The 18,822-nt window shown below is 35.7% G+C and overlaps 1 protein-coding gene across 1 annotated transcript in view; it reads left to right on the plus strand.

The window, feature by feature from the left end:
- The window catches only part of ADAM23 (ADAM metallopeptidase domain 23), a 223,111-nt gene that overhangs the window by 168,699 nt on the left and 35,590 nt on the right, over positions 1–18,822 (plus strand). The window contains exons 12-18 of the mRNA XM_044667494.1: positions 278–362; positions 1,631–1,721; positions 3,944–3,992; positions 9,430–9,529; positions 12,802–12,873; positions 13,706–13,795; positions 15,060–15,140. Of these exons, the coding sequence (XP_044523429.1) occupies positions 278–362; positions 1,631–1,721; positions 3,944–3,992; positions 9,430–9,529; positions 12,802–12,873; positions 13,706–13,795; positions 15,060–15,140 (568 nt within the window). The remainder of the gene's footprint in view (positions 1–277; positions 363–1,630; positions 1,722–3,943; positions 3,993–9,429; positions 9,530–12,801; positions 12,874–13,705; positions 13,796–15,059; positions 15,141–18,822) is intronic.

The following is an 18,822-nucleotide window of genomic DNA, read 5'->3' on the forward strand; positions in this document are numbered from 1 at the left end:
CTAAATAAGCATAGAGGTCCAGCACACCAGCACCTCAGTACAGTATGCTTCCCTTTTAGACCTCGCATAGACTCCTTATTTGCCTTGATGTGAAGAACTTTTGTATACTGTCTAGTGTGCTTTCTACTACATCAGCTAAATCCATGCCATGGATGAAATTACAGTTTTTAATTCCTTTTATTTTTTGCATGTATATATGTCAAATATAGGACAGTTATATGCTTTTTTAAAAAATTGGCCTCATTTTTCATGATTTTATTTTCTTCCTTTTCTTAAGGCGTGTGATATTTCACTTTAAGAGAAGTAGTCTGAGTTACTTTGGAGGCGTTTGTTCCAAGACAAGAGGAGTTGGAGTGAATGAGGTAAGAGTTGTTCAGTTTTTTTAAAGTATGACTTCATTTGTAGACTTCATTTGTTCCATCTCGATTTTAGTCTCCAAAGCCCCCAACCCACACTGCCTTGTGCCACTTTGCACACCTGTTACTACATATTAAAGGGTTGTCTAGGAGAGTGGCAACATCAAGATTGGAGAACCATGATGTATGTTAACATTAGCATTCCTAGTTGGCCCATATTTTCACAAAACAAACATTTTTAAAATTTTTCATTTTGGGCTTGACAGAATCAAGTCTAAGATTTTTCTGTATTCTTTTGGATTTAAAAAAGATGACTGCTACATTATTATTCCAAATGTTATTTTGCTTATATGTAAGCCAATCCTTCTCATGTCCCTTTTCTCAGAATAATAATAGTCTGCTCTTGATCCATTGTATTTTAATTTAATTTATCCTATGGATATAGCTTGTCTTTCTGCCTTTGAATACAACATCTATTTATCCTTTGTTTCTATTCCTCCTTCTTTGCCCCCCCTCATCAATCAAATACCCCCTACTTTTTTCATAGCTATCTCAATGCTTTAATTCCTAGGGGTTGTATTATTTATACAATTAAAATTACTGAAAACAATAGATAATAATCAGGGGTGTGCTGACAAATATTTAATAATTGGCTCTCAAAAAATTGTACTCATCACACATTTTTAAGTTTAACTTAAACATTTTCTTCATCACTTTCTTAAGTTTGCAAGTCAACAAAACAGTAAATCAAATCTTAATTTGTAATGTTTGCCTGAGGATAGGGTGTAAATTTAATGATCAACTCTCTTGAGCTGGTTCAATCTAGCTCCAGCACACCTCTGACAACCAAAAGCCAAAATCTTATCCCATAACGATATCAAAATCATGGTGGGTTAGTGTAGAATTAGTTAATGCTCTCCTGTTGATTAGGAACCTATCTCAGCATGCTTATCAGCTAATAACTGATTTGGAATGTAGTTTGGAGTGATATGAATTCAGTATATGGATAAGACAGCCTTAAACTATGTGTACTTGAAAATTACATGTAGGAAGATGATGTGGAAAAAGATGACCACCATTTTAGAGAAGCGTTCTGCTTCTAGGGCCATGACACAAGGGGGAAAAATTTAAGTGCAAATGAAGTTCATCGATAATATAAGGCGTGACCTACAGCATAGGACATTGAGGTGATGATATGATAACTATGAAGTGATAATAACTAGCTTTGTGCACTCTCTCAAATGTTTCCCACACACTTTCAACTCTGAAAACAGTATGGTCTTCCAATGGCAGTGGCACAAGGATTATCCCAGAGTCTGGCACAAAACCTTGGAATCCAGTGGGAACCTTCTAGCAGAAAGCCAAGTACGTGCATTGACAATTTTTCTCACTTTTGTACCCTATGTGTTTTTCTGGAAAATGGATGCCCCAAAGTGTGTGGCAGGAAATTATTCTTTTAATTCCTATTGTGGATATGTATATGTATATATATATATAAACTTAAATATTTCAGTGCAGGCTTTTGTAAAATGGACAAGTTCCAGTTTCAGCTCTCAACACATTTGTTTTCTATAGTTTTCCATTTCTAAATATAACATATAAATCTATGTCTATACCCAGGAATGATGTTTCCTTTTATCTTCCTACATGTAATCATCTCTTTCATGCCCTGTAGAGTTGACCTTAACATTTTCTTCAATTTTTCACTCACAATAGCACCAAATAAAAATGGTCATAAACATACTGTTTTCTTTGAACAGTGAAAATAAAATACATTTCCAGTGATAATTCAATAGCCCTTCAAGTGTTTGAAGGGCTGCCACAGAAGATTTGCACTTTTGATGGTTCATCTCAAGAGGTAGGACTTGGAGTGATGGGTGGAAGTTGCAAAGAGATAGGTGTTGGCTTAGTGTAAGAAAAAAGTCATTAAAATTTGAAGTATGCAGAAATGTAATGGGCTGACTTTTGAGATTGTAAGTCTTCAGGCAAATAGACATTAGTGACATTATAGATAGCATTCTTGTTAAGTAGGAGTTGGACTAGATGGCTTCTGAGGTCTTTCCATCCCTGAAATTCTGTGATTCCATTTCCCATCAATAAGCAAGAGGGTACCATTCAGTACACTGAGTTCATTAAGTCTTATGGATTCTTTTCATTTACTTACGTTTTGCTCAGTATTTATTTCCCCAAGATGTGTACAAACTTTCATGTCACAACAATATTAATTTTAGTAATTATTTTTCACCCAGAGTTTGCATGAATGCCTTCAAAGTAATTCAGACTGCCTTTCTTGTAGTAAAATGTCTGATGCCTTGAGAAAATATTAATTATTGAAGCTGACATTTATATAGTGCTTTGAGATTTACAGAATACATTATCTCATTATTGATTCTGACAGCAGTCCTGTGATGTTGGTAGGTACCAAGAGCAGGGTCTTTCTCATTTTACATAGGAGAAGCTTAAGGTTCTAAGAGTTTAAGTGATTTGCCTACAGCCACACAACTACATACACTGAGGGAATATTTTAGATTCACTTTATTCTTGCAGTTACCTTTAAAGAAGAACATGAAGTGACAGGTGTACCACCAAATTCTTGGCTTTGGTCAGATCCTGTAGCTGAGCAGCAGGTGTTGCTTATGTTAATTCAGGGAATAACTGAGTTGCTGATAGTTGGATTAGATGCAAGGTCAGAGTCAATGACAGCAACTCAGATTTGATTTAAAGAAAGTTCAATATATGACCCCCTTCCAGAAATTTTTTGTTCTTTCATGTGTTATTGGCTTAGGCAGAGATTTCTCTGCTGTTGAATTTGAATGTGAACTTCAATTTTCCTTTAATATTAGCATTTGGAAACACTTCAGTTGAATTGTCTTACAGTCTGTTTTCCAGGGCATGCTCATCTCTGGTGAAAGGGAAATTGTTTTTATCTATTATCTTTAATCTTTCATCCATATCTGTTCTGTAGAACATAAGGGAGGAAAAAATGAGATGAAAGGTGTAAAATGGGGAGAGGGAGAAAAGATCAACTTCCTTTTGTGACTAGCTAGTAAATGTGGGAACCCATGATCTACAAGTCAGATTCAGAATTATTTCAGATTTTTGTGCAATAGGGAACTTCCCAGCCTCGTATTCCTAACTACTTCACTGTTAGGTAATGCTAGGTAACATCTGGTTACCTAAATCTGTCATTTCAACTTTTCAGGGTAATTCTTGTTTGCCTGGAATGAAGCCAACAAAAAAGAACACTGCTCATTCAGTTGGTTGCTCCACACCAATTTCTTCCACTAGTACTCACAATGCCACTAAGCCTCATAATGACACTGTGAAGCAGAGTGTAGGGAAAGTACTGTTATTCTCATTTTCTAGATGAGGAAATTGAAGGTCAGAGAAGCTGGGTAACTCCCTTTTGCTTTCTTAGGAGAGAAAAATTCAATCTGGAGGCAAGGTGGATTTGTTCTGTGATATGTGGCCTGCTTAGCAGGCAATTAGGGACAAAGTTCTTTTCAAAGGGCTAGAATTCATGATGTGGATGTGACTTGGCTCTTGTCTTTGTGTTTTTCTTTTGTGATTTTGTTTCATCTGACAAGAATGTGACTGCACGGAATCCTGGGGTGGATGCATCATGGAGGAAACGGGGTAAATAAAGACTTATGCTTCAAGTTTTCTTTACTAAATGAATTCTCTGCACTTTTTGGTTAAAATGCTCCACATAAAGTAAGTTATTGATTGTCACTTTAGCTTAAATTGAACTTTTGCTATAAACAAGGTCATCATCCAGCCAGTTAAAATTAATAATAGCTCTTTTGTGTCTTATTTTAATTGTTCATTTAAAGTCAGAGTTGTAGGTGCTCTTTTCTATATATTGATGCATAAAAGTGGAGTATTAATTGTCTGAAGGTTTATTTATGTTACAAATAGTTTAGCACATTCACAATAGAGAGTATTATTTCTAAGGAGCCAGTGACAATCAATGCTACTCCTCTTTTAAAAGATGCTTAATAAATACACATAGAGTAATAAAAATTATACTGATGCTGATTTTGTAATCAATAAGGATTAGTTTTTTTTAATAAGAAAGATTTCTTTTTTCTGAATAGAGGTACTCTGCTGCTTAGGAATACTGAGCTTTCAGAATAATCTATATTTATTGCCATGTTCTTTTCATATCATAAATCCCTGATTCTCTTCTGGATTCCTGAGTTCCATTGCCATGTAGTGCTAGACCAACCTGAGTCATCGTGGGTGCCTAGTGTGGGACTGGTACAGAAGGAGCTGGTGCCTTCAAACCTCTGTCCTTATGGGGACTACCAATCCCATAAGACCCATATTCCCAGCCCGTACCCCATTTTCCTTGGATCCCCCAATGGAAATAATTATCATGGGAGCCTGTGCCTCCTAGAGGCAACCATATCCCTCAGCATGCCTTCTCCATCAGTCCTAACCTTATGCTAGGAGCTCCAACTCCTGTGGCTTTCAGAGGATGTCCTCAGAGGAGCCCGGCCAGGAGAGGGTATGAAGAAGGGATAAATCTTCATTGTGAGGAGGTATGTGTTTGTTTTGGAAGGGAACAGAGAAGATCTTTTGTCCTTAGGGGCAACAGGAAAGGTAGCTCACAATTGTAAATTGGAATGCATTTCCCTGTAGACCTAATATTAGGTGCTAGCCTATTCTATTAGAATTATAAATCTACCTCCCACAGGCATTTCTTAGGCACCTACTATGTGCCAGGTAGCATGTTCAGGTTTATTTTTCATACCTCACATCCTTTCCCTGAAAATCCATTCTCTATACAGCTATCAAATTTATTTCTTTAAAGTTTGTCTGACTATATCACTAGGTCATTTCCCTACTAAGTCCATTACTTTCTCCCTATTGCTTTTAGCAATTAGATATACAAACATACATGTACTATATGTGTATGTAACATACACTTAACATGTCTATACATGTGTATATATAACATGTCTATATGATAAATATGTCTCTATATGCATCATATACTATGTAACTGGATTGGGTTTATATCAGAAATACAGGGTTGGTTCAATATTAGGAAAACTAGATACTTATTAGTAGACCATATTTATAACAGGAACAATAATAATCATATTATTATATCACTAGATACAGAGAAGGCTTTTGATAGATTTGCTGTTATTGTTTAGTTGTTTGTTTGTATCTGATTCTATGTGACTTCATGGACTTTTGTCCATAGGATTTTCTTGGCAAAGATACTAGAATGATTTGCCATTTCCTTCTCCTCTGTGTCTCCATTTTACATATGAAAAACTGAGGCAAATAGGAGTTAAGTGACTTGTCAAGGGTCACACAACTAAGAAGAATCTGAGCCTAGATTTGAACTCAGATCTTCCTAGTTCTAAACCTGGTGCTCCAGCTACTGTACCACCCAGCTGATAGATACAATTACTCATTTCTATTTAAATAAAAATACTAGAAAACATGGTAATAAATTTTATTTATTTAATATGGTAAAACTAAAAACCAAGACCCAGTATTATACATACTGGGGATAAACTAGAGACATTTCCAATAAGATCAGGGGTAAAGCATCCTTACTACTCTTTTATACTGTGCTAGAAATGCTATTTATTTTGTATTTAAAGCCTTACCCAACCTGGCTCCAACCTACCTTTTTAGCAATCTTACTTGCCTTCATACACCCTGTGGTCCAATCAGACCAACTAACTTTCTCATAATTCCTAATTCCTAATTATCAATTCCAAGGTGGAAGGGTGGTCAGGTCTAGAAAATGTTGGTTAAATGACTTCCCAGGGTTACACAGCTAGGAAGCATCTGAGGCTAGATTTGAATCTATTGCCTCCTGTCTCTAGCCTGGTGCCCTTATCCACCTACTTACCTCACTGCATTAATTTTGTACTCATTGACCTCACATCTGCAATGGGCTTCCTCTTTACCTCTGTTGCTTAGAATTTATAATGTCCTCCAAAATTCATCTGAAGGATGAACTATTTTTTGATTTCCTCCCACCAGCTGCTATTACCTCAGCCTTTCTTCCTACCACATTGTGCCTATTTGTATATACATACATATGTCCAGAGGTGTGCTGGAGCCAGTTCTTACTGGTTGATGAGAGCCAATTATTAAAATTTCCATATGAGCATTTTATACCTTGGAAATATAAAAGTGCTGCTTTTGCAGCAGGGCTTGATTTATTGTTTGTTGATTTTCTAGACTTAAGAAAGTGATGGGAAAGTGTTAATAATACAGATTAAACTTAAAGGTGTGTTCCGTGTGTGTGTGTGTGTGTGTGTGTGTTCCTAGTGGGCTAGTTAATCATTTACCAGAACACTCTTGCATAAATCCACCTATGCACATATATGACATATCTCTGTATATATATGTATACATATACACATAAGTATATATACATATATTTATATATAATCTACCTTATAGTATATAAATTTTCTGACAAGGAAAATGTTTCATTTTTGTCTTTTTATCCCCAGTACCTAGCATAGTTCCTGGCTCATAGTAAGTGCTTAAAAATTGCTTATTAAATGATTGATTGCATTATTTGTTAGCCTGGGAACTTAACCACCCTCTCATGACATTATTTCCATGAAAAAAATAGATATTTATTTCAAAATAACTTTTTTCCAAATCTTTATCTTCATCTTAAAAATCAATAGTAAATATTGATGCCAAGGCAAAAGAGTGGTAAAGGCACTTGGGGTTAAGTGATTTGTCCAGGGTCACATAGCTAGGAAGTGTCTGAAGCCAGATTTGAATCTAGGATCTCCTGTCTTCAGGCCTGGCTCTCTATCCACCAGGCTACCCACTTGCTCCTAAATAACTAACTTCTAAAGAAAACATTAGCTGGATATTGCATTTTTTAGAAAACAAAAAATTCAAGAATCCTATTTAAATAATGATTTTTCTTTAATAAAGAAAATAATATGTTTTTATTGTAATTAGATGGTATTACTTTAGTAAAAATATTAGAGCCTATCAGGATCTCATTTATATATGTCTACAAGACAATTCTGTAATTATTACAAATATGCCAAAGGAACAATAGCAAATGGTCATTAATGCTAATGATCTAACGTCACTTTGTCTATATTTATAATTTACCTTTCCATATCTTGGTGTGACTAAACAACAAATAATTTTATGAACGAATAATAGGAAAACAAAAAAGATTCTGCTTGTTAATATTAAGTGAAGAATAAAACAGGGTGATATATGCCTACTGGAAGTTTTTTGCCACTTTCATCGAGGATATCCAACTCAGGATACAAATAAATGAAGGTGTTAAAATCTCCCAGTTACTCTTGTTTACAGATGATATAATGATAATATCAAGCCCCAGAACATTGTAAAGCCTTCTAAATAAGATCTGTGATTACTAAAATAATTTAATCTAAGTACTCACAAAGGAAAAGTACATAGATAAAGGACACCTGCTGACCAGATTGCAATAGGCATGTAGAAGGATGATCTTTAGAGCTGGTTCATAGGAACATATATTTTAGAGAGAGAATATATGGGAAGACAGTGAACTGAGTGAATAATTGAAGAGGAAAAGCAGAAAAGCTAAATTATTTTTAGGAAATGGTACAGAACTTTTAATGACCCCCAATTTTTCCTTTGAAACAGAGGCTTATACTTTTGACATCCATGTTTGGTGAGGCTTGATGGCTGAGCCATGGACTAATATGTACAGTCTCTGAAGGATGGAAGTCTCAGGTCACATAAAGGGCAGTAGAGAAGTACAGTATGAATGCAAGTAGCCTATGGAATGAAGAACTGCACAAAAGAGACAAAATGTCATAAGAGAGAGATGTATGACCTGAAAAGGAGGTGGATGCTGATTGTGCAGTAAGGGTTAGGAGCAGCCTGTGTACTCCCCTCCCAAATGCCTTCCCCACATACTAGGTGGACCTCCATATAGATGATTTATGGGAAAACATAATCAAGAATTCCAGAGGATAAGGAGATGTGAACAGATTGCAATCTGCACCCATGGAGGGAATAGTATTATTGATAAGATCAGAGTTGCAGAAAAGTATAAAAACGAGGGATGGAGATGGTCTGGAATATCTTACATGGCTCATAATTTAGGTCAAAGTGTCTTAAGTTTTTAGACTCTGAAGTTGTAGGAAAAGACATAACTACAATTTCAGGTTCTTCGATTTCATTCTCCTCATTGGACTAGAAATACATTTTGAGGGTTTCTTTTTGTACCCCAGGGTTGAAGAGAGAAAGCAGACAATTTCTTGTTCTTCTTCTTCCCATCCTCTATCACAGGGGTCGGCAACCTTTTTGGCCATGAGAGCCATAAACGCCACATTTTAAAAAATGTAATTTTGTGAGAGCTGTACAGTGCTCACAGTGCGCCCTCCTGTAACAGCGTCTGAAAAAAAAAAATTGATTTTATGGCTCCTGCAGAAAGAGCCAGGTATGGCTCGAGAGCCATATGTTGCCAACCCCTGCTCTATCAGCTTCCTTTTAAACCAAGACTTCAGTGTTGTCTCTGAGTCCTCCCCTATATGCAATATTATTCTGAATTCCAATATTCCACTGAGTATGTTGACTTTCATTATCCAAAATATCCACATTTTATATGACTATTTAGAAGATGTTTAGTGGTTGTTAAGCTTTTTGCATAATGGGTCAAACCCTAGATTCATTGTTGAATGGATCGTAGATGTGATCCGTAGCCAAAATGGCCCCCATTAATAATGGACTTTTTCTTTGGAAGGGGATTCCTGATTCATTAGGCTTTTCTCATTTTTCCCTGGCTCATTATGCCCTGACTCCAGGATAAAACTCTAAGGACAGTCTTAAGCAAAGCTTAGATATGACTCATGTCTAGGTCTTCTCTTTGAATTGTTTTAATTACTACATTTTGTAAGTCCTACCCTGCCTTACCTTAAAGTAATTTCTGGTGTTTTTGTGTGGATAGTTTACCTAATTACATAAGAGGACATTTTCATTATCATGCACTATGAAGGTTATAATTTTCTTGTTCCCTCATTGTTTTTTTGATGAATTATTTACCTAACTGATTCTTTATTTTTTTCAGTGTGTCACATTCCCGGAAGTTCTCAAAATGCAGCATTTTGGAATATAAAGATTTTTTACAAAGAGGAGGAGGATTTTGTCTCTTTAACAGGCCAACAAAGGTCAGTCATTTCAACCAGGATTTCTATTATGGCTTCCTCTTGTTTCCATCAAACAATAACAAACAAATTGAAAGGCAATCCCCAAGTCACAATTAATTTTTATTTTGTATAAGACTTTTCCATTTAGAAGACCAGTGGAGTGATATAATGATAACAAGATATTAGAGTTTCTGAATCCCTGGTTTTTCAATTTGATTCTAAGTATGAAAAGTTTTTAATTTAGGTAGGTTAAGAATTCCATCTCAATGGGTTTAGGACTAGCCTACCTTCCTAAATATTAATTAAATAGAAAAGGCAGTTTATGTGGAGACCATTTTTCTTAACTTTGCATACATATTATATTATTTCTTTTCCTAAGATATGCTATTCATTTTACTTGGCAACTCATTGATATTGATGTCATGTATAGTATTTGGAAAATTCAGCCTCTTCTTGGCAAAGGATCCAGAAACATTCATTAAATCAAGAGTAGGCAGCCACAAACGTCACAAAACATAATGAGGATCATTGAGAGATATTTTTATTGTAATATCTTATAAAAGTGCATATTTTAATAAAAATTCTGTTCTCTATAGCTCATAAATATTTTTGTGAGGTCATTTATGACCTTAAAGCATGTTTTTTTTAAACCCTTCTGTCTTGGAATTGATACTAAGTATTGGTTCCGAGGCAGAAGAGCAGTAAGGGCTAGGCAATTGAGATTAAGTGACTTTGTCAGGGTCCCATAGCTAGCAAGTGTCTGAGGCCACATTTGAACCCAGAAACTCTCATTTCCAAGCCTGGATCTTTAACTGCTGAGCCACCTTGCTGCCCCATAAAGTGCAGAGTCTAATACATTTTTGTGTGTGATGGACAGCTTTGGCATTCTGGGGAAACCTACAGACCTCTTCACAAAATAATATTTTAACCACATTCATATATGAAGATGTTAAATTTAAATTAGAGATTAGTAAAAAATAAACAAATATCTGAAATGTATTCATTGACCCCTTGCTGTTATATGGATCCCAAATTAAGAACCTTTGGACTATAGGATCAAAGCTTTGGAAAGAGAATTACACAGATGGAGAATTTTTCAAAAGTCTCTTGGAATGCATATATGTTCTGTCCAGGCCCTGAGGTGACCCCTTACCTTGTATACCTCAAATTTTCTTTTAAAATGGCTCCTTATAGGTAAGTCAAATATAGGCTATGGTTTTCAAAATAATTGATATTTTCTACAAATTGACTGAGCAATGAAATAGTTTCATCACTTGCAAACATAAATGAGTACTGTAGAGACTTGACAGAATAATTTATTGCCACACCAGTAATTAGAGAACATTACGGCACTCAGGATGCTAGGTTGATCTTTGACATCAGCATTAAGTCACCATGAAATTGTAGGGAAATTTCAAGTGACCTTGAATCATTAAGTAGTTGCCTGCCTTCTGAGATGGTGACCTTAGTAAAACCTGTGTAGAATGGGAGTCTGGTAGTTGTGTGGTTTAGAATGAGGGTGAAATCAGTGATATTAAATAACAGATGAACTAGCAATGTTTTCTCATTCCAATGTTAGTAATGGTTAGTGTAATGTAAAAGGATAATTTCTAACTTCACAGTTCACTGAAAAATGGAAAGCAATATCATTTAGGAAGCAGAATTCTAAAAGACATTGAAACTTTTTAATTCCCTCAACTTTTAGTTGTTTGGAAAAGTTATAGTTTTTAAATTCTCATTTTTTTCTAGAATTATCTGGGATTAAAATAAAAAAATCCTGATTATCTAGAGCCTCATTCAAAAGAATGATTGGCATGCTGGTTTTAAAAATGATAGATATAAAATAATTCCTTTTAAAAATATACTATGTAATTTGTTTAATCTGCATAACAGAATTTAGTGGTATTTATTACTATCTTAATACTTATTTAGCTACATCAAAGGAATATTCCCCCTTTCTTTTTTTATGCATGTAGTAGACATACACATACATATGACTAACTATTTGATCCATATCCCAGGAACCATCCATGGTCCTTAACTGATTTGGTATAGTTATCATGGGAACTTAGTCTAGAATAAATCATCTATGACTGGTTTCCTTCTCTTCTTCTCTTATGGGATTCTCCCATCCAGCTTTTATGATGCCACAGGGTAGAGAAGGTAGGGAAATTTTTTGTCCCAATCTAATATGACAGTATTGAGATAGATTTCTGTAGTGACCAACTGTTGTCTCACCCAGATCAATTAGAGCCATCTTTAGAGCCTGTGGTATTTGTCACCTTTGGAAATGTTGAGTATGATGGGAAGGACTTAGTTTAATGGAAAGGAACCCTCTCTTGGGGAACTCTATGTTACCTAACCTAAACTTGGCACTGATCAGCTTGTCTGGCACTGTGATAGTTACATCTCTGCCATAGGAATCCTGGGCTTGAAGTCAAGAAGATCTGAGTTTAAAATCTGCCTCAAACACATACTAATACTATTATATAGTCACTTTGTGCCTCATTTTCCTGCTTTGTAAAATGAGAGAGTTGAACATAGTGGCCTCTGAGATACCTTACAATTTTAAATCTCTAATCCTAATAATTAATTTAGCTAGTACAGCCTTGCTCCAGATTTGTTTTATTTATTTATTTGTTTATTTATTTTGCCTAGGGCGTAAGGTCATAGCCCCAAAGAACTAATTTAATCATTCTGGATTTCTGTTGTCCAAATAATGACTTCCTTCCTTTGGCATATATAACTGAGAATTTTACTGTAGGTAGAAATCTATTTCAGCCATTTTTCAGTATTTAATTCAGGTAATTTCAATGATCATTTGAAAAGAGGAAGAGGGTATTTTATCATGACTTTCTTGGGGTTTGTTAGGATTCATTTAATTGTGCCCATTGCACATGCTAGCTACTTAAGCATATTGATCTTCTAAGGATGACTGTATTTTCTTTGTCTTGAGTTGTCGGTCACCTGTCTCATCTGATTCCTATTAGAACTGTGTTTTGTCTCTCCTGGCAAATATGGAGTGATTTGTTCTCTCTTTCCCTTTATCAACTAATTTCTTCATGGAACAATTCTAATGTCAGAGCTGCTCTCTGGGATTCCAATAAGTCATGTTGCTTGGAACATTTCCTCCATGATTTTCTCCAAAAGAAAGCACCAATGGAATGGCATGACATAGCAATATTACATGATAATTGACTAGCAGATTCTGTTGACTTGTTAGTGTTTGCTTTTCTTTATACTAATTTCTGGCAATCACATATTAAATTCCCCTTACCTCTAATCTCTTTTAGTTGTTTGAAGCCACTGAATGTGGAAATGGCTATGTGGAAGCAGGAGAGGAATGCGATTGTGGTTTCCATGTGGTAAGCATTCGAGACCTTTTAAAACTCCCTTCTAATCCAGATACTGAAAAAAAACCCAAATGTAATATAGAGGCCTGCTACTCATCTTGGCTTCATTCCCTTTCTTTTGTAACCACACTCTTAAAGATTAGCCTCAGCTCAAATTTTTTGGAAGATTTACTTAATTGTTTACTATTGTCTATGATTGAGTGGATACTTAAAAAAAATAGAATGGATTCTTTGTAATCCACTTTCTTGTTTCTTTTAAAGCTATTTAGGCTTTTTTGATTTAAGGTATGTGAATGTAGACCAAGAAATATTATTTCTTCACCCGCTCCCATTCTGTCTCTCTCTCTCTCTCTCTCTCTCTCTCTCTCTCTCTCTCTCTCTCTCTCTCCTTTGTCTCTCTCTCTCTCTCTCTGTCTCTGCCTCTGTCTCTCTCTCTCTGTATCTCTGTCTCACTGTCTCTCTCTCTGTCTCCCTTCCTTTTCCCTCCCTCCATCTTTTCTCTCCTGTCCTCTCTTTGAGTCTTCTCGACTCCAAGTCCTGCGCTCTTGATTAGATGGCCTCTGAATTCCCTTCTCGCTTTCACTTTATGTATTGCTGTTAATTCTCTTTCAGTCAAACAACAAACATTTTTTAAGTACCTACTATATGCCAGGCACTGGTCTAAGCACTAGGGATACAAAGTTCTTTGAGAATCTGCACTCAAAGAACCTACATTCCTAAATACTTGTTTGCCATTGCATGGTGATCTTATTTGGAGCCTCTTCCTCGGTGGAGATCACTGGGAAATATTAAAAGAATAAATTATCTAGGGTAAAAGACCTTCATGTTAAGTATTTTCTTTTAGGAGTGCTATGGCGTGTGTTGCAAGAAATGCTCACTTTCAAATGGAGCACATTGCAGTGATGGACCCTGTTGTAACAGCACAACCTGTCTTGTGAGTTACTCCAGCATACATTCATCCTTCTTTTAACTCCTAAACTAGCTAAAAGCCCCAAAGTTTATTTAACTGTGAGAAAAGAAATAATGCTTGTGTAAGAGTTTGTGGCCACTGCCTTTTTCAGCCTTAGAAATAGTTTTTTTCTTCAAATAATTAAGAACATCGAAGACATCTGGAAACATCTAACCTGTAGTTACAAGGTGAAGAAGTCTTCCTAACTATGGTACCTTCCTGCTTCTCCAAACACTATTTAGTTCTGGGAACATAGTATTAAGAAGGCTAATTTCCTAGCATGAGTGGTGGAAACCTTGACCTTCCCAGATTAAAGGACTCTTTGAAAGCCACCCCAATATGGACAGAAGGCTGATGCATCCTCCATTGCTAATAGACATTGGTGTCTCCTGCATACCCCGTTTCCCAGCTGGGCTGCCTTCTCTGCTGTGTTTAGAGGGTATGGTTCAGTTGAATGGAGAATTAAGAATTCCATAAAGTCAAATTAGTAGTGAAATGAAAATGGATGCCAACCCAGGATTATATTTTATTTCATGTACCCATAAGAGGAAAGATGAATGTCTTTCTTCATTGAACTACACTCAAAATATCAGGTAAATACACACACACACACACACACACACACACTCACACACACATATATAAACAATATCCATTGGCAAAATTTAAACAAGGATGTTCAGATTAATCTTTTTATTACCATTTATTTTTACTTTTGTATATAAAATGTAATATAATATAGAACAAAATAATGTAACACACCATAAACATATGTCCACATATGTGCATGTATATGTGTGCATAAGTATATATATATATATATATATGTGTGTGTGTGTGTGTGTGTGTGCATATTCTACCTAATGTGAGTAAATTATAGGGAAGTGGTTTTTGACAAAACATAAGGAAGAACCTAGTAATAATTAGAGCTGTTTAACAGTGGAATGAGATGTTCTATTATCCTGGTATTTATTTAAAATAATGAACATGTCAAGTTGGTTTTTGGAGCCTGAACACGTTACTCTTTTGCTGATGATTCATAGGCAAGCAGAGTGGGTGGAAGCTGACTTACATCCATTTGATAGCTGCCTCATGACTCATGTTGGTTGTTTGGCGGAAATCATGACTAAAAAGATGCTGTTAATAAAGACATTTTCAACTTAAAGAATGAGAGGCATTAGAATTTGTTCGCTATTAGAATTTTCAAATAACAGATTCTTACACTTAACTAATGAACTTCAATTTCTAGTTTCAGCCACGAGGGTATAACTGTCGAGAAGGAGTAAATGACTGTGACATTACTGAAACGTGCACTGGAGACTCTGGCCAGGTACAATGAAATAGGACCATCCTTTTCACAGTTTGGATGCATCGCTTTACAAATTCATTTTAAAACACATTCATTTGGGCAGCTAGAGATCCAGGCCTGGAAATAGGAAGTTCTGGGTTCAAATATAGCCTCAGACACTTTCAACTGTGTGACCATGAGCAAGTCACTTAACCTAATTGTTTAATCTTAACTGCTTCTTTTGCTTTGAAACTGATAACTAGAATCAATTCTAAGACAGAAGGTAAGGTGTTTGTTTTTTTTTGCTTGTTTGTTTTTAAAGCATTCATCAATGAATAGCTTTGTGGATTTTTTCTGTTTTTCTCTCCTTGTTCATCTTTCCCTTCCTACATCACCACATTGTAATATAATTTAACTGAGTCACTTCTGAGTTTTGTTGTATGTAAAAACTAGGAAAATCTAGAGACAAAAAGTTTCTGTTATTCCCTTGAGGACAAGGCCCTTCCTGTGTTCTGTAATCACACATTTTTTCTATTTCCCCTTTCATTTGGGCAATCATTTATTGAGAGTATCAGCACATGATTTATAGCCAATTAAACTGATTCTCCTCTCATGGTGCCCTTGGTTTCTGGGGATGTTAGTCATTTGCAGAACATTTCCCAGTTTCCATTCCTACATAAAGAAAATATATAGAAATATGGGCAATTGGACCAGTTGGCAAATGCCTTGATGTTAAAAGATTCCCAAGTAAATATATCTATTGGCAAAATTTAAACAAGAAGGTTCAGATTGCTCTTTTTCTGAGTTATCATTTATTTTGACTTTTGTATATGAAACATAATATAATATGGAATGCAATAACATAATACATAAAATTTGTTATAAATCTATAATAAATTATAATTAATATGTTTATCCAAGAGAAACAAATTCTCACATGAGTTATGTCCCAAAATCTGTCTCACCTTTTTCCCTCCTTCCTCCCTCCTTTGCTCCCTCCCCAAGGCAGCAGGTAATATCATATAGGTTGTACATATATCATCATATAGCATGTATTTCACTGTTCATCTTGTTGTGAAACAAGACACACACTGCTTATGCTAGAGGAAAAAAATCACAGAGGAAGTAAAATGAAGAATTATTCAGATTATTCCTAATGTGATTTAGACATTTTCCATCTTGTACCATTTCAGGGTATCGATAGGCTTATTTTTTTTTGCATTGTTTTCTTGCTCTGTTGACACATTGTATGCATTATTGGGTATTATGTTTCATTTGAAAAATATCATGGAGGACGGATTACTAGAGCTGGAGTTGGGAAGACCAAGGTTCATCCCACCTTTGACACTAATTCTATGACTTTGAACAAGTTGTTTAACCTCTTTCTGACTCAGTTTATTGATTTATAAACTAGAGAAAAAATAGTGTGAATTGTACCTAATTCATTGAGATGTTGTGAGGCTCAAATGAGATAATGCATGTAAATTGATTTGTGAACTTTATATTTAATAAATAATAATTATTTTTGAAAATACTTCATAACTACATAATGGAGTATATTATACTTAAATTACATGGAAACAATGAGTACCATGTCTTGAAATTATCTTTTTTCAGTCTTTTGAGAAACCCAAGTGTTGTAATGAAAATCCAGAACTTTAATTTTTGAGGCATTGATTAGACTTGATATCTTTTTAACCTGAGCATTCTATGGCTAACATATATGAATGAATCGGTTATATAAATGCCCCTTACTCTTTCAAAGGTGGTTCTTCAAATATCAATTGACCAAGTAGAGACAGTGGTTCAGTAAAAAGAACATTGATTTTGGAAGACCAGGGATTTATTCTTTCTTCTACTATCATTGTGACCTTGGTCAAGTCACAAAACCATTCTAAGCCTCAATCTTTTGATCTTAGTCAAAATGACCTCTAAAGTTCTTTCTAACTCTCAATTTATAAATGGCATAGTGAATAGAGCCAGACTAGGAGTTAGGGAGTCCTGAGTTCAAATCCCACTTCAGCCATTAGATATTGGGTAAATCACAACTTCATTAGCTTCACTCTCATTATTTGTAAAACGAGAAGCCCAAACTAACTGATATCTGAGGCCCTAATTTAAATCTATGATCCTAAGCTGAGGAATGTACTGCTCAAAGTTGCTTCTTAATGGTGTATTAGGTTGCAGCAAGGCAATGTAGTTCAGTAGAAAGAAGCTTGATTTGGAATAAAATATCCGTGAATCCCTATTTTACTCTCTGCTCCCTGTTAGATCTTGGTCAGGGCAGCTAAGTAACTCAGTGGATAGAGTGCCCCACTGAGAATCAGGTAGAATTATCTTTCTGAATTCAAATTTGGCCTTAAAAACTTTTCTATCTTCGTGACTGTGGACATGCCTGTTTGCTTCCGTTTCTTCTATAAAAGTGAACTAGAGAAGGAAACAGCAAATCACTTGTGTCTTTGCCAAGAAAACCCCAAATGGAATCATAAAAAGTGAAATACAACTGAACAATCACAACAAAAAGACCTTAGTCAAGTCACCTGACTTCGGTCCTCATTTGTGAAACAAGAGAAGTACAGTAGATGGCTTCTGAGATCCCTTCCACCCAATCCATGAAGATCCTGAGTAGAACAAACAAGAGTAACGTGGTGCAGAAGTTGTCTAAAATAATAAAGCCTCGTCTTCTCAGGTAGTCATTGCAAGTTATATATGTGACCTCCCTGATTATTTCGGTGACATATAATACTTGATCAGAGGAGTAAGCCTTAGAGAATAAGTATCGATGGATGAATCAGCAAATGAGCCATGCTGTCTGCCCATTGAGTTTGATTTTGATATATTTATGAAATCTATAGAAGTTCTTTCCACATAGATTTTGAGAGATCCAGGAAAAGAAATGTGTGATCAAGAGGGAAAAAAATGTGATTGTGATCATATATTTAGAGCTAAAAGGGACCTTAGGCACCATTAAGTCTAACTCTGTTTTTGGGACAGATGAGGAAATGGAAGCTGAAAGAGCATTTAATGACTTTCTAGTATTTAGCACATTGTCTGGCACATTGTAGGCACCTAGGAAATGCTCTAGCTAAGATGCTCAGGGTCACATGACTAGTAAGAAACTGTCTGAAGCAGGATTTGAACTCGCATCTTCTTGACTCCAAACCCAGAGTTTTTTATCTACTGTACCTGTTAGACTTTCTAAAGCATAATGCTTGCTGAGTCCTTTAGAATGCTACTTAAATGGGCAGTGCAAAACATTTATAGCAGGGATGTGTAAACTGCATTAATTGCAGAGGTTTTATTGGATAGAGTGTCTTGTAGAACATAAAAAGCCTCCAAGGAAGGCATTCTCTAGTTTCCTTCATGAAATCATTCTATTGATTAGCAATCTGCATTTAATGACTAATAAACATACACTATACATTAAGTGTAAATTGTCTCCCAGGTGCCTTTGAGAATTTGTTCTTAAATTGGCTGCGGGGCTTTCCTTTTTCCTTTCTTTGTTTCTTTCTCTCTCTTTCTTTTTCTTCCCTCCCTCCCTCCTTTCCTTCCCTCCCTCCATTTCCTCCCTCCCTTCCTTTCTTCCTCCCTCTCTTCCTTCCTTCATTCACTCCTTCCTTTCACTCTTTCCTTTCTTCACTCTTTCCTTTCTTCACTTCTTCCCTCCCTCCCTCCCTTGCTCCCTCTCTACTTTCCTTCCTTCCTTCCTCCTCCCTCCCTTCCT

Source organism: Gracilinanus agilis, chromosome 3 (assembly GCF_016433145.1).
Source record: "Gracilinanus agilis isolate LMUSP501 chromosome 3, AgileGrace, whole genome shotgun sequence".
NCBI classification, from domain to species: Eukaryota; Metazoa; Chordata; class Mammalia; order Didelphimorphia; family Didelphidae; genus Gracilinanus; species Gracilinanus agilis.